The sequence below is a fragment of the Pelobates fuscus genome, chromosome 9 (genome assembly GCF_036172605.1).
Source record: "Pelobates fuscus isolate aPelFus1 chromosome 9, aPelFus1.pri, whole genome shotgun sequence".
NCBI classification, from domain to species: Eukaryota; Metazoa; Chordata; class Amphibia; order Anura; family Pelobatidae; genus Pelobates; species Pelobates fuscus.
In genome coordinates, this window is record NC_086325.1 from 48223220 (window position 1) to 48250474 (window position 27255).

Below are 27255 nucleotides of genomic sequence, written 5' to 3' on the forward strand. Positions count from 1 at the left end.
AAAATAGGCCTTTAAAACAATCTATATATTTTAATTACGCTAATAATAATGGCAGTCAAAATTGTCACTCCCTCTCCCTCCCACAGTTCCCATATTACTTTCTCCTGTCCCCATTCCTAAGCTCCATTATCATTCTTTCCCAACCCCTTCCAAAGCTCCACTATCACTCTCTCCTGACCCCTTATAATGCTCTGTTATCACTCTCTCCTTATCCCAGCTCTCTGATTCTCCCCCCTCCCTCAACTTCACCTCAATGGAAGCAACTGCAGTTTCTTGACTCCAAGACATGGTGACAGAATTGAGCTTGGGAGGATAGCCCTGTTGACTTTCCCTATACATTAACTCTATGTGCAGTGGAATTGTTTTTGAGCTTTTGAGCAACCAATGAATGTTCATCCACATCTTTGACCATTTACTCAGGGATTGGATGGGGCTGTTATTATTACGAGAAAGGTAACCTATCTCTGGTCTCCCCTTATAACCCCAACCAATTTAAAGTAAGAGAGACGTTGCAGAAGGATGCTAACAGTGTCTAGCCATTCGCCATAATTTAACCTTCACACTGCTGTATGTGGTGTGAGAGTACAGAAGGGACCATATTGATGGATCCTGGTAGTTAGTGAAAGTCAGGAGACCCATGTTTTTTTATTTTTCATCTTTTTCAATTTTATTTTATATTTTCTTGTTGACCCCCTGTGCGGCCACCTGCCTTTAGTTATTTTTCAATTAAATGGCGTCATGTGATGAGCAAGTGATACATATTTTCTCCTGCTCTTCATCAGTTGCTAAATAATGGTTTAATGGTTTATCACACCGGCAGCGGCAAGCAACCTTATCAGTCAGAATTGCATCGCCAAATTGAATTAACTTCCATAGGCTTCTTAGGAGCAAAATTAGGTGGGATGAATCTGAGTATTAATTAATGTTATGTAATGTATGAGATCATTGTTGCTACGGCAATTAAATTACGTAACATTTATTGCAATTTCAGCTGTTTTTCGCACATCATATCCAATGGAAGGATGTCTATAATGTCATATACCATAACCACTGTGTGATCATAATTTGATAGGAAGCAGCATGCTAGATCACAAAAAACTGCACCTCACACAACTCATATTATTATGACAAAGGTGCTCTTTTTATATATATTTTTCCCCCATACTGGAAATGGGGATCAATATTTTGTTATCAAAAGTTACCTAAAGTGTTTCTACAAGAACTATGACCACTTCACTGGTTTGAAGTGGTCATGGTGCTTGCAATCTGTATGTGCTGCTGGTGTGAACCTGGTGTTGGAATGGGATTTCAACTTCCTTCCTTCCTTCAAGTGTATCACATTGTCTTCTCAATACAGTTGTGTGGCATTGCACCATAGATTTATTGACTCTGCAGGTGACATACATCATATAGCTCAGGAACAGAAAGGCCCTCACACAGTTTTGATAGAAGACACCATTACAGCAGATTAGAACCTAAACTTTATAATAAAAAGCAGTTATACATTTGGTAATATAGACACAAAATTGTACATGTTTTTTTTTTTTTTTTTAAATATATTTTAGATGTAAAATGAAGCAAGATACAACTAATCATATTCCCCTTCAAAAACAAAATACAATCTGTTTGGATTCATAATGTGTTAAGATAAACAGTTCTTTTAAAAAAATAAAATTCTTTTTTTATTTAATGACAATTGCAATATCATTCTTGCAAATGATTCTCCGTAATAGTTGATGTTTGTTTCCACAGAGAAAGCCCTGATTTTTTTTTACATAATAATAGTATAAATTCTTAACATAACAAACACTTAGGTAGACAGATTGTATATTAAAAAAAATAACTGTTTTCACAGATTTATTTTCAATTTATTGTGCACAAAGTATAAAAACATATCACAGTTTCCGATAATATTAAGCAAGTAGGCCTAAAAACCTGCAGTCACAGACAGCAAAGATGTGGTATATTTTTTACAATAAAACATTCCTTGAATGCCTCTACTCAGCGAGATTAGATGCATGACATATGCCATAGATAGTCAAGTAGATTCAAAATGGATGACTAAGAAGTGAGTAGTGGTTAAATTAAGGGCAGATACAGTGGACTGATTCACAGGACTTTCTTATCTTCCAGGAAATAACTGGAAATCAATTATCAACAGGAAATTAAACTCTGTGCAATCAAAAACATTTTTAAAAAGAAAAATCTTAGACAGTTAAAGAATTAATAAAACTCTCCAGAATATATCCAAGTCCAATATGCAGCAACCAAGCTTGTCACAATATAACCAAAGGTTGCAGGAAAGGGCAGAATGAGTGGTGTGTTCTCATCTTCCATCGAGTGTTCCAATTCCAGTTGAAGAGCTGTTGGCAGACTGTCTCTGAACCCCAAAGCTGTGTTTATCATCTTTATTACTATCATACTATCACTATTATCATCATTGTTACCTCAATGCCATACTTGCAGTCTCTGAGAAACTCAAACTTAAAGGGACACTTTAGGCACCCAGATCACTTCATCTCAATGAAGTGGTCTTGGTGCCATGTCCCCCTCACTTTAACTCTGCAATGTAAAATTATGCTGTTCTGCAGAAATGGCAATGTTTTTATTGCAGGGTTTAAATGCCTCTTGTGGCTGTCAAACAGACAGCCACTAGAGATGCTTCTGCTGAAATAGCAGAGAGAAACTGAGTTAGTTCAATTAGATGGTGTCAACGCGTTTTGCATGCACACTGGCTTCCCAGTACTTTTCTATAGGAATTCTTCATGATCACAGCCATGAAGGTAGAATAGCTACGCAGATGCCATTCTTATGATGGAGAAGGGGTGGGGGCAGGAATCAAAATGGAATCAAAATGGTTGGCAGGACACTATAGTGTTAGGAATACAGTGTGTCTTTAAGTAAAATACTTATAAAACATATCATTTGTCTCCATTACAAATGAGCACAATATAAAATGCATTTGTAATTTATTGGATCAAATAATTATATGTGCTGGGGATGGCCTTAATCAATCAATGAATTTAACTTTATTAACAAGTCATACCTCATTCATCTGAATAGCACTGTTAATGTTCAGACATGCAGTTTATGAAAATTATGAAAAGTACAAAAAAATTGTAAAGCCTCTATACCGTCTCAGTAGAATAACACAACAATCAATATATAAAGAAAATGTAAGACAAAATTCTAGGACCCATTTCCAATGGAAACCAATGGAGAGTTTCTGCTGACTGGTCCTACTTAGAACTTTGCCCCGAGTTCATGAAACCCCCAAATGTTCTCAAGGTAGAACAAAGACCCTGTAAAAATAGAATTTTCACCTGATTTCCATACCTCAAGAACTGTGCTCCAGAATAGTTTTTGCACGTATTCTCACAACATTCTGCATTATAAAGGGAAGGTTGTATTAGAGTGATTCCAGAAATGTTATTTTTCAGTAGTGCTTATTATTACTTTGACAATATAAGCAATCTAATTGCCTCGTTGGGAAATGTCTTACTTTGGGAACGAGTAGCTAAAACAACAAACAAGATATAATTTCAATGTAGTGTTTGTATTCTAAGAGTCTCTTTTTAATCCTGTGTTTTGGGACCAATATAAAAACTTTTCTTACAAATTATACTTGGCTATTGCAGTAATCAAAGAGGTTATATTGACTCTAGCCAAACGCATCCTGTGAGCTGTGTTATTTTTCATTTATTGCAAATAATGGTGTTTGTGCAGCTGCTGGAAATTAGGAATTGATTAGACAATGCGAGTACTTTTTAAGACTTTTACAAGTTAATAATAATTAAACTGCTCCGATTTAGCAGTAAACAAATCCTCTATTTTTCACAATTGCAGTAGTCATTAAATGTTATGTAATAATTGATTAATCATGTCCGTGTGGGTTATTCATTTCCTGGTATAATGTCTTGGAGTGAACTGTTCGGTAAATAATTCTGCTTTAGATTACTGTTTAATACCACAAATCGTCCCTGCTTGCTTCTGAAACCCCAAGCCCCATTCATCTTTAGAAACTTCACTCAAGATGTCCAGATAATAGAAGAGTATGCAGTACGAATGTAAAATACTGAAAGATAATTCAGGGGGGCAGTTGCTCCATAGCAAACATGGTATGCTTAGTAATAATGGAACACTCCAAACTCCTATAGCAGCTTGTTAAACTGCTTTAAAGGTTAACAGTTTCCCCTTTTCTCACTATATAAAAGTATGAATTTCATGAGAAATTAGCACTTTTATGAAGTTCATGTATTCCTGAGTTCTTCCTTACGTACCTTGTGCCGTAGCACAAAGCGGAAGTGAGGGGTTCACATAGTGAAGCAATAATTCCAATGAGAAGCAATGTTGATGCAGAACAACACCAGCCACGTGTGAGCCATGAGAAGCATCTGATTGGACCCAAGTAACATATATATTATTTTATTAATTTGAGTGCTCCTTTAACCCCTTAAGGACACATGACATGTCTGACACGTCATGATTCCATTTTATTCCAGAAGTTTGGTCCTTAAGGGGTTAAGCCACTGCTTGGTCTTATTTTCATGATGCATATTTCTTAAAAGCTTTGCTGAATGTTACAGTCATCAAAAATGATTAATTAATTGCCTTTCAAATCCAGAAGTCTTGAACTCCAGAACAGCTGTCCTTGAGCGTTGATCTTGGCAACATTTTGTTTCCTACAACACAGAATTAGATTTTGTTAAAATTATCTATGGTACTTGACATGCTAAATTATGTCATTAATTTAACTGCAAACTTGTTCATTTTAACATTTTTTTTATATTTTCAATATATATGTAAATATATATATATATATATATTTTTTTTTTTTATTAACTTACATTTCCTTCATTAAACAATCTCTGAAGCCACTATAACCACCTCATCATGTTTAAAGCTGTTCTTAAAGCTTTTAATGTGGTGGTCACTGGTCATGTGTTGCAGTGGAAGTTAGATTTTACTTACCTGAAGCTGTCTTCTTACGTAAGGTCCTTTTCAGCTCCTGGAACTTCATCTATGCGAACATACAACACTGATGTCTTTAGAGGATCCCACTGGATCTTCCATAGAGAGAGCATTTCCCTAAATATGTGGATGGATGCATGTACAAGGCAGTATGTGTGTATGGATGTATGCATTAGGCAGTATGTGTGTATGTATAAGGCAGTATGTGTGCATGGATGTCGGTATTGGGCAGTATGTGTGTATGGATGTATGCAATGGGCAGTGTATATGTATGGTTGATTAGTGATGTGTGTGGAAAGCATTGGATTGGCTAAAATCAGTAAGGGGGCAGGGCCAAATGCTGTTTTGGCCAATCAGCAAGAAAATTCAGCGTCCAGGGTCGGACTGGGGATACAAAGCAGCCCTGGAAAAAAATGTTATGCCAGCCCCATGTCATTGCGACATATATTGCCGTATGTAATATGTAAGGCTATATCTTACCACCCCAGATGACAGATGATTGAGTAATATATATATATATATGTATATATAAAAAAATATATATTTTTTTCTAATATAAAATATTGGTCCTTTCATAGTAAAACGTTTAATTATACAGTAAGCATACTCACATGCAGACACAGACAATCTCACTGACACACGCAAGCTCATTGATACACAGCCTCATAGACAAACAATCTCACTGATATACATCAGCTCATTGACATAATAACACAAGCTCACTCACTCGCAGGCACACACATGCAAGCAAGCTCACTCACTAGCAGAGCGCACACACACACACACAGCTTAATCTAGTGGTACTGGTGTCTATAGCATGTCTCTACAGGTTTTCAACGTAAACACTGACTTTTCAGAGAAAAGGCAGTGTTTACATTGATTCAAAGTGACACCGCTAGTGACAGTCACTCAGACGGTCACTAGAGGTGCTTCCTGTGTCATTGCACCTACATTCAGGGCCTCCACACTCTGGAGGCGCTGAACGTTCCTCATAGAGATACATTGATTCAATGCATCTCTATGAGGAGATGCTGATTGGTGTAGTGTTTTGCAGCCAATCCTATGGCAAAGCATTGGATTGGCTGAGATCATCAAGCTTGATGATCTTAGCCATAGAGGCAGGGCCAGTCGAGGGGAGACCAGCACGCTACGTGGGGGAAAAAAGGTGAGCAAAAACATTATTTTTAAAACACACATATACACCATGACAGACACAGAAACACACATATACCATGACACACACACACCATGACACAGACAGAACCACACACACACCATGACACACACCCCATGACGGGCAGACACACATCCCATGACAGACAGACAGACACACACACCATGACACAGGCAGACACACACACACCATGACACAGACAGACACACACACCATACACACACCATGACAGACAGACACACACACCATGACACAGACAAACACACACACCATGACGGACAGACAGACACACACACACACACACACCATGATGGACAGACAGACACACACACCATGACGGACAGACAGACACACACACACCATGACGGACAGACAGACACACACACACACCATGACACAGACAGACACACACACACCATGACAGACAGACACACACATCATACAGACACCATGACAGACAGACAGACCATAACAGACAGACAGACCATAACACACATTACTCCTACCTGGCTGCCAGGGGGCCGTGCAGTGCAGACTGCTGACTGTGCTGGCGGCCGCTGGGGGACTTGTGCTGGAGTCTGGCGGCCGCTGGGGGAGGTCTGCTGGCGGCCGCATGTGAAGCTGTGCTGTGCTGGCTCTGCTCTCCCGCCTTCGCGCGCTGCTGAATGAGACCGCGGCCGGAATATGACGTCATATTCCGGCCGCGGTCTCATTAAGCTGCACGCTGGGGAGCAGAGCCAGCACAGCACAGCTTCACATGCGGCCGCCAGCAGACCTCCCCCAGCGGCCGCCAGCAGACCTCCCCCAGCGGCCGCCAGCAGACCTTCCCCAGCGGCCGCCAGCAGACCCAGGTGTCTGCCCGGCCCCAGGTGCCGACTGCCCACCGGGAAATTTCCCGGTATCCCGGTGGGCCAGTCCGGCCCTGTCAGCGTCCCCATGCAGAGCGTGGGGACGCTGAATGGCAGTGCTAGCTACTGTGCAGCACTGAGCCAGGAAACACCTCCAGTGGCCATCTTAGGAGGTGTCCGTAGGGGCAATTTAAACACTGCCTTTTCTCTGGAAAGGCAGTGTTTGCATGAAAATGCCTGCAGGGAAGGATTATACTCACCAGAACAAATACATTAAGCTGTAATTGTTCTGGTAACTATAGTGTCCCTTTAAACTATGCAATTTGGTTTTCAATTCACTGCAATTCAGAGTTTAGTGAATAAACTTCTGTGAGAACATCTTTGCATTCATAAGGAAACGGCAAAATGGGTCTTTGCCTAGGGTGGCAGGAATCCTTGCACCGGCCCTGCCAGTACCATTCCAAAGAATGCCCAAGAAATAAAAAGTTTAAGATCCACTATACACTGATTCCCATATGTGACTTAATATAAATGCTGCCTGCTTTTCCTCGGCACAGTGTTGGAACCAATTGATCTATATAACTGTGTTTGCAATATTTGTCTCTGCAGGACTATTTGATAAATGTTTTTACAAACTTCCTCTGGAGAAAAACAGCTAGTGCTGTGACACCAAATTGCCCTTACTCGCTTTTAAATGTTTATTCCATTAACTGTAGGCACCTAATAATGATCCATACAGTCAAATAAAAATAAACGCCATCAAGCATGGTGTTTAGCTGGGCGGTGTATGGTATTCACAGGGGGAAAGTAGAGGGATATTTACAAGGAAACTAATAGTTTTCTGGTGTGAGTATTGCAAAATATTAAGTTTTATGTAGATATCAAAGTGTTTTATAGGCAAAGATCTAATAGGTATAAATGTAAAGAGATAGGATTCAGTATATCTTCAGGGATGTAATGGGCTGACAGGACAAGTATTTAAAATTAGGAGATATTTAGTTTTACTTAAAGGGATATTATAATATAAAGTTGATAGTACATACTGCACAACAGTCTGCAAAGAAAAAAACCCTGAAAAGAATATGTTATATGCAGATCATTACATGTACTATTTTGTAATATTATAGAAGTCTCCAGATGAGAAACCAGAGTAATTCTTGAGAAATTATGTCATAAGAGTTGAGATATTTATATTTCACAATTATTGACTATGTCAGTCTTGTACACAAAGTCGGCTACGTATCCATTTCACAGAAGTGAGTACCAAAGCATGGACCATTATTGTGCAGAGTGAGGTACTGCCAAGAGCTTATATTAGCTCAGGTCACTAAACTGAGAAATAGGCCATGTGTAATCTAACAGCAGCTGCAGTATGACTGGTATCTATTACAGAGTAGTTTCATTCTTACATATCGCATAAAACCATAGTGTTTATCCAACCAGTGCATTTAAAAGTATCGAATTATACAGCTTACATGAAACATTACACCTTATCTTCCCTTATTTGTAGTGGTCTAACAGTCAAACTGAAAATTCTCAATTTACGTAAATAGATGCAAATTATCAGGCAATCAGGCAAAAACATTTTCTTGGCCTGATTGAAAATGAGATATGGTCGGTCTAGGTTGGCAATCAAAATATTACCACTAAAATCCACACAGGACATCCAGAACATTGAGTACAACGGAAAGTCAATCTCAAAAGATGTTTCTCATTTGAGGATGATAAATATAGAAGTCCCTTGGAACACAACTCTCATGTACTTTCAGCTACTCCTAAAATGTCAAACTCGATAAAATAATCTATATCATTGATGAAAACATGGAAATTTTTATATCACTTTATTGTCTCAAACTTTAACCAGTTTAAACTCTTCACTCTTCTTTTTTTACAGTGGGCCTTGTTAAAACACTGATATGATCAACACAACTGTCAAACTATCATACAAAACTAATATGTAACTGTTTAGACAGCATATATACTCAATTACATAGTTCACTCATGTTATTTTTGTTTCCATTGTTATAGGTATTTCAATGCCTATTCCTGTGATTGGCTTCCAAGATGACTCCAGGGTATTTGTAAATGGAAGCTGTGTATTGAACGATGAAAAATTCGTACTCCTTGGATCTTTTGTGGCATTTTTTATCCCCCTCATTATCATGGTATTTACTTACTGCCTGACCATCCAGGTGCTTCAAAGACAAGCTACTGTGTTTATGTATGAAGAAGTACCAAAGCAAAGACGAACTAGTGTCAGCTGTCTAAAGAAAGACAATAACACAGAGAATATTTCAATGATACAAAACCACGAGGCAGCCTCCCACCTAAACTCTCCAATAAATAAAGAGGGGGCCCTGTTCCGTAAAGGCACCATGCAGTCCATAAATAATGAGCGTAGAGCCTCAAAAGTTCTTGGGATTGTCTTCTTCTTGTTTCTTATAATGTGGTGTCCGTTCTTCATCACAAACATCATGTCTGTACTGTGTAAGGAAACATGTGACAAAGACCTCATGATTGAACTGTTGAATGTGTTTGTTTGGGTGGGATACGTTTCATCAGGAATCAACCCGCTGGTGTACACACTTTTTAACAGAACATATCGCAGAGCTTTTTCCAATTACATCCGTTGTCAGTATAATAACAGTAAAAATACAATATTGCAACAAAACCAATGTCATCTTAACGCAGCATCAACAGCAATGTATGGAAAGGACCTTAATCTAAATAGCTACAGAAACGGCAATGAACTGCCGAGTATGGACATGGACGAGACGGAGGAGGCAATCGAAATGCAACCGGGGACTTCAGAATTATCAATAAACAGCTCTAATGTTGTAAATGAAAGAGTTAGCAGTGTCTGAGGGAATGTCCGCTGTATCATAGATTAATTTCAAATGATTTGTGTAAAAAAAAAAAAAAAAACGTATGTTATGTCAAAAGGAAATATTTGTTTGAACAAAGACATTTTATATGACATCTCCACAGTCCAGTGCTTTAAATGATATTGTTAAGATATACTTCCTGTTGTAATAGACAAACTATAGATTATTTTGGTAACATAATGTACGGAATGTTAGCTTCCTCTTGAAATGCATGCATTACTGCACTGACTACATCATAGGTCGCTGTTTGAAAGAGACTGACATGTTGCAAATATTCATAAATTATATTGGTACATTAAAGCATATGAAAAGATAACCATTACTTTGACTTGAATCCCACCCTGTGTGTTTGAGTATCACATCTGCATCAACAAATTGTATATGTTATAGATTTCTTTTGAGAAAATTAGTATTAAACACCAGGGGCCGCTATCTATATCAAGCTATTACAGTGACTATTTCCAGAGCCTTAGCAATACAAATAGCAACATTAAGGGAAGCTAGGAGTCCAACCATTTATCCTATCTAGTAAATCTCTTCCCTGTACAAGGGTCTTAACAATGTTACTTCTTCATTCTTCTTTAATCAGGAATTCTTGGATTTTGTTTAACATTTTACCGGAAGACTTTTACCTATCTCACCCTAAAACGAACTGGATTATTGATTTGATAAATTAATGCCGAACTAAATACTAAATAGTGGTGGTTGAAATTCTGTAGGTTGCTGGGATCTGATCATTACACTTAATGCCTTTTCTGCCCAACCACTGCTGGTAATTTGTTTTAAGCTTAATTTTGTCAGGATTACAGAATGATCCAGCATGTAGAATTGTGTAACACAGAGGACTGATAGGTAACATATACCGGACCTTAGAATGGCCGGACTAACGTACCAAAGAATAGTCAGGAATAGCTGAGGTCAAGGGATACAGAAAGATACACAACGATAAGGAAAAGCCAGGAGTCAGGGATACCAAAAAACAGGGAAGTCAAGAACAATGCCAAAGTCAAATAACCAGAATTACCAGAATAAATAACGCGCTCTCGGACAACCACAAGGGAAACCACGACAGGGCACTGAGCAGGATGAGAACTGGGCCTGAATACCCCTTCTCGAGAACTGGGCCTAAATACCCCTCCTCTAGATCTGATAGGCTGTAACCGGCCTTTGACCCCAAAGTCAGTTACCAGGTTCCCATTTGCATAATTGCTGCTCAGCATTAACCCTTCTGTGGATTAGGTTGCTGCTCGGCACAACTTTTCCTGTGTGGACAGTAAATGCCATTAACCACATTTTTATAAGCGGATGAATACATGACAACTTTTTAATATGTTGAAGGATCATACTAATTCAGACAGTCATTCTTTAGTGTGATCTGTAGACAATAAATGTTGATATTAGGTATAGGGACTCGGTAGGCAATGTAACTGTATCATATAACTGAAGTGTTCATATGGTCTATAGTCTTCTGGGCTAATGAGCAAGCATTAGCATTCACAGGAATGGGTAGTTGTGATTGACAGCTTTCAGCCCATCACAGCACCCAATGGTAGTATGAATTAAGAATGTAATCTCTGCTCTAGCCATAACTCCATTGAGACTCTTCTCAAAATTTTTTTAACACTGAATGAAAAGACAGCGCCAGAAGACTTCAGGCACTATTAAATTAGTTGAAATGGTTATAGTGCATACAGTGTCCCTTTAAGCATGAAACTACAATGTTAAAGAAACACTACAGGCACCAAGACCACTTCATCTCAATGAAATTGTTCTGGGTGCCATGTCCCCCTGTTTTAACCCTGGAAGTGAAAACAATGCCATTCTGCAGAACAGCAACGTTTTCATTATAGGTGTTAAATACCTCTAGTGCCTGTCACTCTGTAAGGATCTTTATCTTGAATTAAAATAGGGATTTTTTTTTTTTTTTTAAACAAGTGGGGTTGACAAATTTTGAAAAGTTGGGTATCTGCTTGCAATCTGTTTAGCAAGAGAATGATGTAACAGAAGAGAGCCAAACATTCATATTTGTGAATTTAATTCTCTTTAGCTACCAGAATCTACTTAAAAATGGCAGGGCAATTTAGCAGAATTCCGAATCTACTTTGGAATTTGGCTTATTTAATATAGATTAAATTCCGACAAACCGAATTTGCTAATTCAGTGTAAGTAGCCAAACGTACTTGCAAACAACCATCTAATTGGTCAGCTTTAGCCAAATTTCGCACTGCTGGTGAAAAGCCAGTTTAGTTAATATATCTCTAAAAATTGCTTAAGAGATTTCAAGCTAGTCAGTGAATTATTTAAAAAAAAAATTTAGATAATTTTCATTGATAGCTTCCATTAACCTTTAAAATAATAAATCCTCATTTATTATCTGACATCATGATATTTTTCAAGAAGAGGTTTCCTGACAGATGTAACATTTTGGGTGGCATTAAAGCTAAAAAAAAAAAAAAAAAAAAACTCGCAACTTTGAACCAACTTACATTTCTTTCAAATACATTTCAGGAAATACAGAAACTGTCTTGCTGCTATTAATTATATTAATATATATATATATATATATTTGTCAATCTTTATATTTGGCATGCATATGAAGAACAAACAATCGTACAATGCCCCCAACAGCATTGACAAGACTAGCAAGGTACATTTGTACAGTTGAAGGCATTCGAGAGCCAAGCACATTTTTATATTAGTAACAATCGATAAACAGGTTAAAGCATGCATATCCATCAGTTAGGTAGAGCTATGGTGAAGTACAGAAGTATTTAGTTGACTGCCAGATACTATAAGTCGTCAAGTGTAGGTAACATGCTTAAGTATGATGAGACTGCAATCAGGATGAGTAATGCAAAGACAAAACAAGATGTTGGCTGAGCCAGAGGTGTTAAATTGGCAAACAGAAAAATAAGCTGGTAGGTTCGCTAGTTTCGGCATATGAAAATTGTATGTAACTTGAGGGTACGGCTTCGAAGCAACAGATGCTATAGTACTGGCCCGTTCATAGGGGAGAAACTAAAACTCTTATAACATATACTGTAAGACAATGTGTTGTGTATAGTCTTAACACAATTGGGGTTCCGCCAAAATTTAGAAAAAACAAAATGGCCGCAGGCAGCGAGGGAGCAGTGGGAAGTGATCTCCCTGCTCAACTTGCGCGCACAGCAGTGATGCCGGAGCCAGAATATGACGTTGCTCCAGCATCACTAAGAGGTGCACGAGGGAGCTAAACAGGGAGATCACTGCTCCATCACCACCCGCACGCCAGCCGCTCAGCAGCCCCAATGGACCCCAGGGACTGCACACTAGCCTCTCAGCAACCCCACTGGACCCCAGGGACCACACATCAGCTGCCCAGCAGCCCCACAGGACCACAGGGACCGCACATCAGCTACCCAGCAGCCCCACTGGACCACAGGGACATAGACTCCATGCCAGCACTGCCGAAGGTAGGGGGGCTGGGTGGAGTAAAGTTTAAAAAATAAATAATAAATTGTATGTGTGTCTGTTAGGGAGTTTGTATGTGTTTGTGTGTTTGCCAAAGAGTATATGTGTGTTTGTCAGTGAGAATGTATGTGTGCTTTTCAGTGAGAGTGTATATGTGTTTGTATGTGTGTCCATAAAAGAGTATGTGTGTTTGTCAAAGAGAGTGTATGTGTGTCTGTCAAAGAGTATGTGAGTTTGTCAGTGTATGTGTGTCTGCGTGTGTCAGTGTGTGTATATGTGTGTCAAGGTTTGTGTATTTGTCACTGTGTGTATCTGAGTGTGTGTGTGTGTGAGTGTGTATGTGCCAGTGTATATCAGTGTGTTTGTATGTTCCTATGTGTGTGTGTGTATGTCAGTGTGGGTGTATCTGAGTGTGTCAGTGTTTGTATATGGCACTGTGTGTATGTGTCTATATGTGTTTCTGAGTGTGTGTGTGTATGTGCCAGAGTGTGTATCTGTGGGTGCAAGTGTGTATATATGTCATTGGGTGTATCTGAGTGTGTGTGTATTGTGGCAGGATGGCCAGGCTCTTCACAATAAACTTCAAATCCAACAGTCAGGATAAAATAGTACTGCAGTTTATTGTCACTTTCCACAATATATACAAGGTTGTGCTCTCCCACAAAAGAAAACATAAAGAAAATAAATCCTACTCCAACTTGGAGACCTACTAAACAACAGTGTTACTAACTATCCAACTGGCCAGCTAATCTGGTTCCCAATTTTAAACAAAATGAAATACAGCACTTTAAGCAGGTTTCACACAGTACCTTTTTCTCAGAGTCTCAGAGTCTCAGAGTCTCAGAGTCTCAGAGTCTCAGAGTCTCAGAGTCTCAGAGTCTCAGAGTCTCAGAGTCTCAGAGTCTCAGAGTCTCAGAGTCTCAGAGTCTCAGAGTCTCAGGCTTAACTGCCTCCTCTCTCCCAGCTGTTAGACTCCCTGATGTCTTCAGAGGCTAACCTTTTAAAACCCTAGAGCTGGTTAATTACATTCACCTGGTTGATAACATTCAAGGGGTGACTCCCACCAATTAACCCCATCATGCTGGGAATAGAGAGCGCTCCAATTTATTACTAACATAAAAAGCCTCTCTGACCCTGCCACAGTATTTGTGAGTCAAAAATTGTGTGTCAGTGTGTATCTGAGTATGTGTATCTGTGGGTCAAGGTGTGTGTGTCTGTGTGTGTGTCTGTGTGTATCTGTGTTCCACTACGTGCCAGTGTGTGTGTATATCTGTGTGTCAGATACATATAAATATATACATATATATATATATGTAAGAGGATAGTACTGGTATACCTAATGTAATACCCAGGGGAGAGGGAGTATGACTAACGATAGGTCACTCAAAAACTGGAAAAATAGGGATTCACTAAAACCTATATGAAAAATAAAACACTCTGCTATAGTTTTGCAGAAACCAGGAGCTAACCTATAATGCTGGCTGAGTGTAGTGAACGGTGAGGGATTGCAGAATATAAAAGGTGGACTGTGCCTTTAAGGTGTAAAAAATATGTACTGTGCCTTTAAATCTCACATAATGTGCGTGGTAAGTCTGCTGGTTAGAGAGAGAGAATGAGACAAAAAAATGGATAATCTAATAGATCACAAAAAGAAAAAAGGATGAGGAAAAATAAGAGGAAGAGGGATGAAGAGAAGAAAAAAGTGAAATGGAATGGAATACGGAAAATGAAAAAAGGAAAAAAGTAGAGTCTGGAAAAGAAATATAAATAAAAATAAGTAAAAGATGATAATAGTAAAGTGGATGGGTAGTGCAAAACGCAGCCGATGATATGTGCAGTGCAGATAACTCTATCCCTAATGGGGTATAGGGTAGATGGTATCTGCTCCAAATATTATACTTTGTATGTGTCAAAGATCTGGTTCAAATAATAATAGCAATACAGTATATGGAACTGGATGCTAAGGTGATAGTCTATTCAAAAAAGGTCACTCGATATAGAAAGCAATGGTACAAACTGGATGTAAATAACAAAGCCAGTTTATTGGTAAAATTATAAAAATATAAAAATATATAATACAGGAACTGTTCATACAGAGGTTACCAGTCTAATGAGTGTCAGAAAAGTGCAGGAACCCTTGGATTTGGCTGGGATTGATGTGGATTGACTCGGGCCGATGAGCTTCAGAAATCCTGCTGTCGGTAAGGACGGCGGGCTTTTCGGTGTGCGTCCCGATAAGGATCTCCCTCCAGGGGACGTGCTCTGTAAACGGCTCCACTCGGCAAATACACAAAAGGTCCTGTGCGACGTCTCTGAAGAAGTAGGGCAACCTCCTACGAAACGCGTTAGACAAGCACAGCAATTCATCAGGACCGAGTTCCAACTTGCAGAGCGCTTACCAGCAGAGAACAGTACTCGCACAGGACCTTTTGTGTATTTGCCGAGTGGAGCCGTTTACAGAGCACGTCCCCTGGAGGGAGATCCTTATCGGGACGCACACCGAAAAGCCCGCCGTCCTTACCGACAGCAGGATTTCTGAAGCTCATCGGCCCGAGTCAATCCACATCAATCCCAGCCAAATCCAAGGGTTCCTGCACTTTTCTGACACTCATTAGACTGGTAACCTCTGTATGAACAGTTCCTGTATTATATATTTTTATATTTTTATAATTTTACCAATAAACTGGCTTTGTTATTTACATCCAGTTTGTACCATTGCTTTCTATATCGAGTGACCTTTTTTGAATAGACTATCACCTTAGCATCCAGTTCCATATACTGTATTGCTATTATTATTTGAACCAGATCTTTGACACATACAAAGTATAATATTTGGAGCAGATACCATCTACCCTATACCCCATTAGGGATAGAGTTATCTGCACTGCACATATCATCGGCTGCGTTTTGCACTACCCATCCACTTTACTATTATCATCTTTTACTTATTTTTATTTATATTTCTTTTCCAGACTCTACTTTTTTCCTTTTTTCATTTTCCGTATTCCATTCCATTTCACTTTTTTCTTCTCTTCATCCCTCTTCCTCTTATTTTTCCTCATCCTTTTTTCTTTTTGTGATCTATTAGATTATCCATTTTTTTGTCTCATTCTCTCTCTCTAACCAGCAGACTTACCACGCACATTATGTGAGATTTAAAGGCACAGTACATATTTTTTACACCTTAAAGGCACAGTCCACCTTTTATATTCTGCAATCCCTCACCGTTCACTACACTCAGCCAGCATTATAGGTTAGCTCCTGGTTTCTGCAAAACTATAGCAGAGTGTTATATATATATATATATATATATATATATATATATACACACACAGATACACACTGTGTGTCAAGGTGTGTGTATCTGTGTGTCAGTGTGTGTATCTGTAAGCCACTATGTGCCAGTGTGTGTGTGTATCTTTGTGTCAGATACACACACACACACACACACACAGATACACATTGACACACGGATACACACACTGGCACATACAAACACAGATGTGACTGGTAGGTAGAAAATCAAAAAGAGCAACACAATCAGAAAAAAAACAGAAGTAAACAAAAAAGGAAAAACACAAAACATTTACATTTGAACTGATAAGCAGGCTTTACAGGCTTAGGCCTATTGCTAATTAACAAAGAGGTTATTCGTGAGACAAAAACTACACTCTGATTCCGCTGAGACTAATAACTAGATGACACAGACAGTCTGCTCTTATAAGGTAGGCCATTGCAGGTAAGATCACAGTCATCCAACACCCTGTGCAGGTTTGCCTAGTGGGCATGCAGTTCCATATGAGTCAGAGGGAAGAACAGTACAGCTATGCCAGGTTGAGGTACCTCTCTTGCCCCAGGCTTGAATGAAAGCCTTCACCTCTTCGCCACAGACTTGGCAGCACAGAGTGTCCAACACCTTCCCTTGCGGGAAACAGCGGTGGGCTCCAGGGTTAAGATGACATATCTGATGCCAGGGTTAAGATTACTTTGGTCTGCTTTTGTGGGTGGTGCTGTGGGGTCAGGCCCCATGTGGCCTTCGGCCCAGGTAGGACCTGTAGAGGAGTAACAGCAGCTTTGGTTTGTAGGTTGCCTGGATGAGGCCTCATTCGTGTCTTCCCTGGGGACCTCTGAACTGCCTTAATCACCAGAGAGTTTGGTGTCGCCGACCTCCAGCGCTCCACCAACTTGTTGCAGAAGTATTGTAGAATAGCTTCCAGGTGGGACAGTGTGCGATCGAGTGAGCTGATCAGGTTGGAATGGGGCAGTAGCAGGCCCAGTGGTGTTGCAGCATTGGTGTCTGCCATCTTGTGCAGATCGATATTTGCCATTGCACACGGGTCGGGTTCACCCTGTTAGTGACGAATGTATAGATCAGGTCAGCAGGGACCGGGATTACCCCCACCGGTTCAAAGGGGATGTCGAGAGTTAGCAGAGAGTGGACCACACCCAGCCAGCTAAAGAGCAAGGAGAGCGTCCGTCTCTTCCACCACTCCGTCATAGGTAGGCCGCAGGGTCTTGATTATAGCAGTCGGTTGGCGGAGAGTCTCAAGAGGGGTATCAACCCACTCACGGGAACTCCCTCTGCAGGGTCTGCATGCTGTAGTGTTTAGGTCTGCAGTCAGGCTGAGGATAGCTCCAAGTTAACGGTGCCAGATGTGGGAGCTCGCTCCCCACATGTCTGGTTTGCTTGCTAGTCAGGCTCCGCCCCCATTAATTATATTAATATTTTTTGTTCTGAAATGTTAACCCTTTTCTGTTAAAGGTACACCCTTATCAGTGAGTTACTTTAGATTCAGGTACATTTCTCACATTTTCAACAAATAACTTTTCCCAGTTATAGATCTGCTATATGTAAGGTACATATTTACTAAACTGAGAATTATGTAGATTTAACAGGGAAATAGTGCATTTTAGATCAAAATAAATTTGATGAAAAACTTTTGGAATTATCTTTTCCAATTTTATTAATTTGTCCTAATGCACACATTAATGATCCTCTATGTATAATTTGTCCCACCAAACCCCGGCAAACCCAGAATTTCATAATATTTGCTTATAGTGCACATGGTCAAATAATACCAAAAAAAAAAAAATCTAAACTAAAATAAAATAAAAGTATACGTTTAATGAATAATATAGATAATATGAATAAACATATAAATTATTATTATTTTGTATTATTATATAAATTAATTAACTTGAATAATTATGCTTTAGTGAATAGGGTACATATGACCCCTTTGTAGGATTAACCCTTTTACTGTCAAACTGGTGCTAGTAATTACAGCGTTTACAACTTGTGTTGGAATGAGCCCACCTGTCTAGAAATCCAGTCCAAATTAATTATTTTAATTTGGTTCAGCTGAATTTTTAGGCAGATAGAACAATTCTGTTGAAACCAGTCATTTAACTGTGTATCGATAATTGAATCCTGTATTTACAGTCCTGCATACTCTTAGCACCTAATGCAACGTATTGTTTGGGAATATTTTTTCCGACAGTCCATCTGACACATCGCAAATAAACCCCCACAGACGTATTTGCTTTAGTGTGAAATGTCAAATTAGAACTTTCTTCAAGTCAAGTATGTTTTCTATTCAGCTGTTCTGTTTTAAAGTTTGAAATTGGCTTCACTTTGATAACAGATCAATTTGCTCTTTAGTGAATAACTCTGACACAGAGGCTAAGAAAATGTAATTAAAGGGATATTCCAAGCAACATAAACAGTTTAGTGATTTGAAGTGGTCATGGTACTTGGAGTACATGGAGTCTGTATGACTCACTTTGAAACGCTGCATATAGAGTTTAACCCCTTTGCTGCTGGAGTTGTAATGATGCTGATGGCAGCATCATTGGGGTGTCATTAGTCAACATGAATTCGAGGAGGGCTTCTGTTAATCTGTGCGTATTGTAACGTCAGCATGCATAGCATGATGGTGACAGGCGTCCAATGGTGGCAGGCCCATCTCTCTACAAACTGCCCATGTTCTCCTCTTAGTGTATCCTTTCCCTACATATCTGCCCCTTTATCTAGTGGTTGTGACATTACTGAAGGAGCATTGGGTTGATGGGAGAACTTAGTATTTTTCTGAGCTGGGATTTTTTTTAAGTTTGAGGGGGAATAAGGATATGAAGGGTTATTCCAACCAAAAACAGGGTTAAAAAAAAAACCCCAAAAACTATTTGTTTTGTTGGAGCAACCATTGAAGATGGAATTTAACTGTATAGATATTCTTTAGCCATTCGGTTAACACGATGCACAAATCAAACTAGCAGAGCTGTTCTCAAAAAGTTTGAAAAGTCACATTCAAGTGGTTGTTTTGATTTAGAAAGACGGTGGGCATGTGATTGAAAGGTGTGAGAAAATATCCCATACACTGCAGGTCTCTAACATTGCTTCTTATGAGATGTAATCAAACACAATTACATCTATGCGTGTATGTGATAGCACCAAACTGATATTTGCCGGAGACCCGCTTGTTTAACTTACACTCATCTTCCCGAAGACGTGAATCTGCAAATTATTATCATTTGATAATCCCAGGAGCTATCGTAATCTTATTACCTGTTTGGAAGTGGGAAAAAATATATAATTGGATGTCAACGTGTGCATAGAATGTGGCCGGAATAACCTGCTTGGGGTATGAGAAGACATTCGAGACACATTACATAAATACGTGATTCAACAGCAAGTCAAGATGCACTGGAGGAGTCTATGCACAAACAATGTCAACAATTATAGGCTATAAAGGGTACATTAATGAAATTGTAAATTACATATTACCATTACTGAGAAGGCACATGCAATGAAATTATTTATCTCGTAAAAAAAAAAAAAATAAATAAAAAAAATAAATGTGTCCACTGATGATTAGGAAAAATAGTCCTACCTCCACGAAGTCTGTGCTTTAAAGTCGAATAACAGTATTCTAGCTATATATTATGCTAACAAATTACAAGGCAATATATATATAGAGAAAACATTTTCATATGTTGATGATTTATGGTTAGATTTTTATACCGTTGGCGTAAAAGCATAGACTACATCGATGTTTGTCTCATGGGTTAAACCTCCCACTGCCAAGAATGCTTTTTTTTAACTATTTGTCAGCTGAGTGCTAGTAGCTTAACCCCTTCAGGACGGAGTCAATAGTACACGTTCTGATCAAAACAAAACGTAAACAAAAACTGGAATTTGCGCTATATGTCTGTTCAACCGTAATTCACCTCTTTCATATTAAATGCACCCACACTTATTATATATCATTTTGTTCAGGAGAAACAGGGCTTTCATTTCATATCAAATATATATATGAAACATAATTTATTATGAATAAAAAAAAATAAAAAAAATTGTAGTTCCGCCTCACATTTTAGCTGTAAATGTCATAATACTGCAAGAAAATGCACCTATTTGTAATCAGCGATGTCTCACGAGTACAACAGTACCCCCCCATTAGCAGATTTTATGGTGTTTTGGAAAGTTACAGGGTCAAATATAGAACGTTCCATTTTCAAATTGAAATTTACCAGATTAGTAATGTTACCTTTGAGACGGTGTGGTAGCCCAGGAATGAGAATTACCCCCATAATGGCACACCATTTGAAAAAGTAGACAACCCAAGGTATTGAACGTGGGGTATGTTTAGTCTTTTTTAGTAGCCACTGGCCAAAGTTAGCGTTCATATTTGTTTTTGTGTGAAAAAAGCAAAAAAATAATATTTGCCCAGTGTTTGTGACTAAGTGGCTACTAAAAATGACTGGACATACCCCGTTTGCAATACCTTGGGTTGTCTACTTTTGCAAATGGTATGCCATCATGGGGGTAATTCTTATTCCAGGGCTACCAAACGGTCTCAGAGGCAACATAACTAATCTGGCAAATTTCAATGTCAAAAAAATGAAATGCAAGCCTTATATGTGACTCTCTAACTGTACAAAACACCATAAAACCTGTACATGGGGGGTACTGTTATTCTCGGGAGACTTCACTAAACACAAATATTAGTGTTTTAAAACAGTAAAACATATTACAACAATAATATAGTCCATAAAAGTGTCGTTTGTTTGGAAAAAAATGCACAAAACGTCACTTTTACTTAAAATATCATCATTGTAATACAATGTACCAGTTTTAAACAATAATATTTGAGTTCAGCGAAGTCTCCCGAGTAAAAGAGTACCCCCTATGTACAGGTTTTATGGTGTCTTGGAGAGTTACAGGGTCAAATATAGTGCTTGCGAATTAAATTCTCTGCACTTTCTCCCTTTGTTGTCAGGCATGTCAATCAAATTTTAATTAATCAAATTACATAATTATGTTAAAATATTACTTAAATATACACGTAGAATTTTAATATATATGCATTTATAGGTATTTAAATTCTAAGTGTATACTAATGTAATCTTTTATGTAATTATATGTATTTATCTCTATGTATATATTTGCGGCTATTTGTATTTTATATATAGATAGATATATATAGAATGTCATTCTAAGTGTATTTTGTTACCAATATATATACATTAATACCAAAATACAGTTAGAATGAAATTGTATATGAATATATAATTTATTTTAAATTTTGTTTCAATATTTTATTTATTTATTTTATTATTTCCTTTATTTATTATTATAATTATACATATATATGTGTGTATATATCTAATATATATATATAATATACATATACATATTATATATATGTAACGTCATTATAAGTGTATTTTAATACTAATATATATACTAATATTAATATTAAAATACATTACGTATGACGTTACATATATATAATATGTATATATATATTATATATATATATAATATATATATATACATATATTATATATATATATATAAAAATACTTTTAATTTAATTTTAAACATGTCTAATATTTTTTTTACCACTACCTACCAGCAGGGGGACTGTCTGATATTTTAGACAGTCCCCCTGCTGGCAGATCCACAGCCAGCTATAGGGGGCCATGTGATCGCTCTTTGAGAGTGATCACATGGCTCCTGGGGGCCTCACTTGCTGGAGGAGGGCTGCCTGGGCTGTCAGGCAGCCCTCCAGAAGAGGATCGCGGTGGAGGTAAGTACTGCCGAGGTCCTGGGGGCTTAAGCCGTTACGGTGTTCTATGCCGCCGCAACAGCTTTAAAGCAATTTAAAGCCGCGACGGCATAGAACGCCGTAACGGCGTTAAGGGGTTAAATAGTTCATATTGCTGAAACGCAGGCCCTGGTTTGAGGCATCAAGTGAATTCTCTCTTTAGTAAATAGCTCTGTAAAAGGAGAATTCAAAAGGAAATCATAATGGATTTCATATATAAGAACGGAATAGCTTAACTGAAAGCACAGCTGACTGAGATAATATTTTGAATTCAGCTATTTTGACCTTAAATTTGAAATTCACTTTGAATTCTCACCTTATGTGTATGTGGATTCTTCATGGTTTATTACTAAAGTGAAAATTGTTTGGAAAGTCAAAGTGAATTCAACGTGAAGTTCAAGGCCAAAATAATCAAATTCGAAGAATTCTCCAAGTCATCTATGCTTCCAGTTTGTCTATGTTGGCCTTAAATTTAAAATTTGAGAATTAACACTTCATTGAATAGCCCTGTTTGATTTATCAGCCACAATATCTAACAAGGTTATTCACTAAAGCGTGGATTGGCCATAATTCAAATAGATTTATTTATTACAGATTCTCAGTGGTAAAATTTTAGTAATTTGCATATTTAGTAATATACTCTAACTCAGCCATAGTTACAGCTATGCTATTTTTTATCAAATATTGACATTGGGATTTAAGTTTGCTACATTATGAATAGAAGGATTAACCCTCAAACGGAATTCTAAGTGAATTTAAAATGTCTTCCAAAACAGATTCACCGGAAAAACTCTCCATGTTAGCTTTGTCTTTAATATGTCTAAGTTAGCCTAAAACAGACCCAGACTCCGATGGCCATAGGCCAAGGCTGTCAGGAGAGATTAAAAGGTCTCCCCTACCTGATACCCAGACGGACGGTGAATCTCAGAGACTGTGTCACTTGACTCAAAACGGTACCACTTCAAGCAACATATACAATACTGTGACTCCTCTCCACACCTCAGATATAGTCAATTTTTAGCTTAAATTTTATAGTTATAGTTATAGTTAAATTTTAGCTTAAAATTGTATCTGCCTGTTAGCTAACCCCGTAATGATCAAATACCAGCAGTTGCCAGGACCATAACGTCACATCTGTGCCCCTAGTCCATAAACCTTCGCAGGGGACTTTCCCCCCTAAGCTTTAGCCCATAGCTTTCTGCCTAGTAAATACTTTGTATGAAAAACTTAAACTAACCAAACGCAAATCAATCTTATATCGAAACTAGACCCAGCCTGTGTTACCTAGTTAGCCTGTTATTTGAGAATGACCACACCGTTTAATCAACATGTTTCAATAATGCTTTCTATGATATAACCAACCTAGCATGTTAATATATATATTAAAAATGTGCATGTTACTCATATGCCCCGCATGTTAAGCGAGGAGGAGGAATGGCTGAGGATTGCTATTGGGGCACCTCAAGCCTTTTTGTACTATTATTATGCACAGCAAAAAAAAAAAAAAATACAAAAAAAAAAAAAGGTCTCCCCTGCCGGCATAAGCAGTGCAGCATCGACCATGAAAGTTATCCCTGAGAAGGAGATCATGGAAGGAGCATATGTGTCATTATGTATCTATGCATGTAGCAATACATACATCACAGCATTATAATGCCAACACTGCACATAAATATACCCCTGCATTCCAGCAACACCACTTCACACAAAAACACCACTGCATGAGTACCTGTGTTTCTGTGTGTATCTCAGCGGGCATCTGTGTTTATGTGGCAATGCATACATCTCAGCATTCCAACAGTGTACACAGATACACCCCTGCAAGTATACCTGTGTGTTTCTCAGTGTGTGTACATATCTGTGTCAGTGTGTGCAAGTGTGTATCTCTGTGTGTGTGCTAGTGTTTGTATGTGTATATCTGAGTGTGTGTGCATGTGCTAGGTATATGTGTATATGCCAGTGTGTTTATGTCGGTGTGTGTATCTGTGTGTCAAGGTGTGTGCATGCATCAGTGTGATTATATATGTATCTGCGTGTTAATGTGTATGTATATCTGTGTTAGTATATATGTGCATACATCCCAGCAATCAAACACAACATGCAAACACCCCCCCCCTTGCAAACACAAACATTGCATACAAAGACACCCCTAAATTCAAACTCTAAAATTATATACAGACACACCTCTTCACTCAAATAACAATACTACGCCGAACTGTACATCTGCATTTAAAAGACAACACTACACCCAAGCACACCCCTGCATGCAAATACAAACATTGCATACAAACACACCCCTTTATTAAAACGCTAAAATTATGAGGCCCAGGGGGACCCAAAGCAATTGCTTGCCCGGGGTCAAATCAATATTAAAGACGGCCCTGTCTATACATCCTATATACACACTCTACCCCATGCACTTACACACAGACACCCTACACACACTCTATACCATCTATAAACACACAGTACCCACTCTGCACTCATATACACACATTCTATATGTAAATTAATAAACATGCACTACACTCACACACACACTATACACACACACATTACACACACAAACACACTTCACCCACTCTATACCTTCAATAAACACACTACACACCTATGAATTCATACTATACCCCTATACATATATGTTATACCCCTATACACACATTACACCTTCTGTGCACACACTGTACCTTCATACACACTCTAAACCCCCTCACGGCGCACAACCCATTGGTGTGGCTTAACCGGGTCTATGGAGACAATGCCTGGCTGTTACGGTTGGAGCCTAGCCCTGCAGCCACATGATTTCACCATTCACTGCAGACCTAGAAAGCAAAATGTTAACGCCAACGGTTTGTCAAGACAGTGTGAGTATTCCCCCGGACATCCCCAAGCCGATCCATTGGGATCAGATTGTGTATGCCGGCTTGTGGTTAAGAGGGAGCTGTGTGGTGGAACCGCTGCGTGTTCATGGGTTTTCCTTCTCTTTTACATGCATTCCCAATGTATGTTCGCTTATTGTGCCTGCTCCCCGTTCGGGAGTGTTTCCAAAAAGGGAATTCATTCACCTCCCAAATGGGGACCACCCCAATTCCTCATTTGGAATGTTCCCACCTTGAAACCTAAGTGTCAAAACCGCAAACCACAAGGGGAACAATTAATAAGTGCTGTGGCCTTGCATGTTTGTTTGGTAAACCCCTTGCCAGGGGTTATGCATAAAAGCCATGTGGGGTCATTAAAATTGTGTTGTATATCCAGGACTGTGTGTCGTCCAGTTACTGGAGGGGATGAAATGGGTCTCCTTATGCCCTAACTGGTTCCCAGATGGCTGAAGGAAGGGGATTAGCGGAGGTAACCAGTTGAGTTACCCTAGGTCCGCTACACAATGTTTAGACCTCCAAATGAAGTCTTTATCAAGCCTGCCTTCTCCAATGTCATGCTGCGTCCTCTTTGCATTAGTAGTCCAATCAAATGCTTCTCGTAGAAAAGTATTGTTGGACCAGTGGACATTACACCGTGCATATGCTTAATGTTAACGTTGATGGAGCAGCGAGGTGAGTTGAGAAGCTGAGCCAAAAAAGGGAAAGAGGGAGGGCTGTACTAAAGTCGGTGCAGGGTGGACGAGGGGCAGGTTGGAGAGAGGTTGGGCTTTACCTTATAGGCATGCTCACAGCATGTCTGCAATTGAAGAATCTAATTACTTTTGTTGCCAGCCATCATTTTTGCACAGAACTTCTAAAAGCAGAAGTGGCCATGGTTATTGGGGTAACACTTTAAGTCTAAATGTTTCAACTTATTTTTTAAGTCACTGCAATTCAATTATTATTGAATAGACTCCTATGTTTATGCTTTTATATATATATATATATATATATATATATATATATATATAAAACAAGAAAAAATAGAAAATTTCTTCGCAATAAATGAAGACTTAATCTGATGAAAACCCTTGAGTGCCGGTATTTTTTCTTGTTATGTATTATTCAGCTACCAGAGCACCAGGTATTTTTTCAATTTTATTGTTATGGTTAGAGTGCAGGGGCTATCTAGATTTTGTATATATATATAATACTGTAATGGTACTCTATTGCCACTGTTTATATAATCACAGCAATTATGCTATAGTTTCACTACACAGTATTCGTCCATTGGATCACACTAGCTTAGGTGTTGATCCAATTTAGCCAATATACTCACTGCTCGTTTCCCCGGTATTTACTTTGTCTCCATGGCAGGCAAGTAGCTATTCACGTCGCCATGGAGACAGTCTTGACGTCAATACACAATGACATCAATTTGGGGGCGGAGCTTATTAGCGCACGCGCACTGGGAACGGCAGGACGCCGGTTTCACACAGCTTTTCACATGGGGTAAGTCTATTAGATAGATATCTTTGTGTATATATGTAATGATTGTCTGTAATTCATTTATCTTTGATCCTGATGAAAGTCCTCTATGCAGGACTGAAACGTTGATCGTTTTTAAAGATGTTCTAATACATTTTGGACTTTTAGCAAGTGAGTGCTCCTGCCTATTTTGGATGGATATATATATATATATATATATTGCAAAATAATGATATTTATTATTAATACTTTTTCCCGAACTTACAGATTTTAAAACAACAAGCCTTTGGATTTTGATAACTAAGTCTAAAGCATGCATCACTTTGGTCAGAAATGCTTTAAATTTGATATAGGCAATTCTTTTTTTCTATTTCATAAAGGTAAGAAACATAACAAAGATGGTAATTTTATCACAGTTCATTCATTTTAATGACTTCTTGGTGAGATCTGTTTTCGATCAGTATCATT

The 27255-nt window shown here is 38.5% G+C and overlaps 1 protein-coding gene across 2 annotated transcripts in view; it reads left to right on the forward strand.

The window, feature by feature from the left end:
- HTR2C (5-hydroxytryptamine receptor 2C) overlaps window positions 1-10197 on the forward strand; it is a 629177-nt gene extending 618980 nt beyond the window's left edge. For both annotated transcript variants that reach the window (XM_063431915.1, XM_063431916.1), the window contains exon 6: window positions 9022-10197. In XM_063431915.1, the coding sequence (XP_063287985.1) occupies window positions 9022-9857 (836 nt within the window). In that variant the 3' untranslated portion in view covers window positions 9858-10197. The remainder of the gene's footprint in view (window positions 1-9021) is intronic.
- Window positions 10198-27255: the final 17058 nt, after the last annotated feature.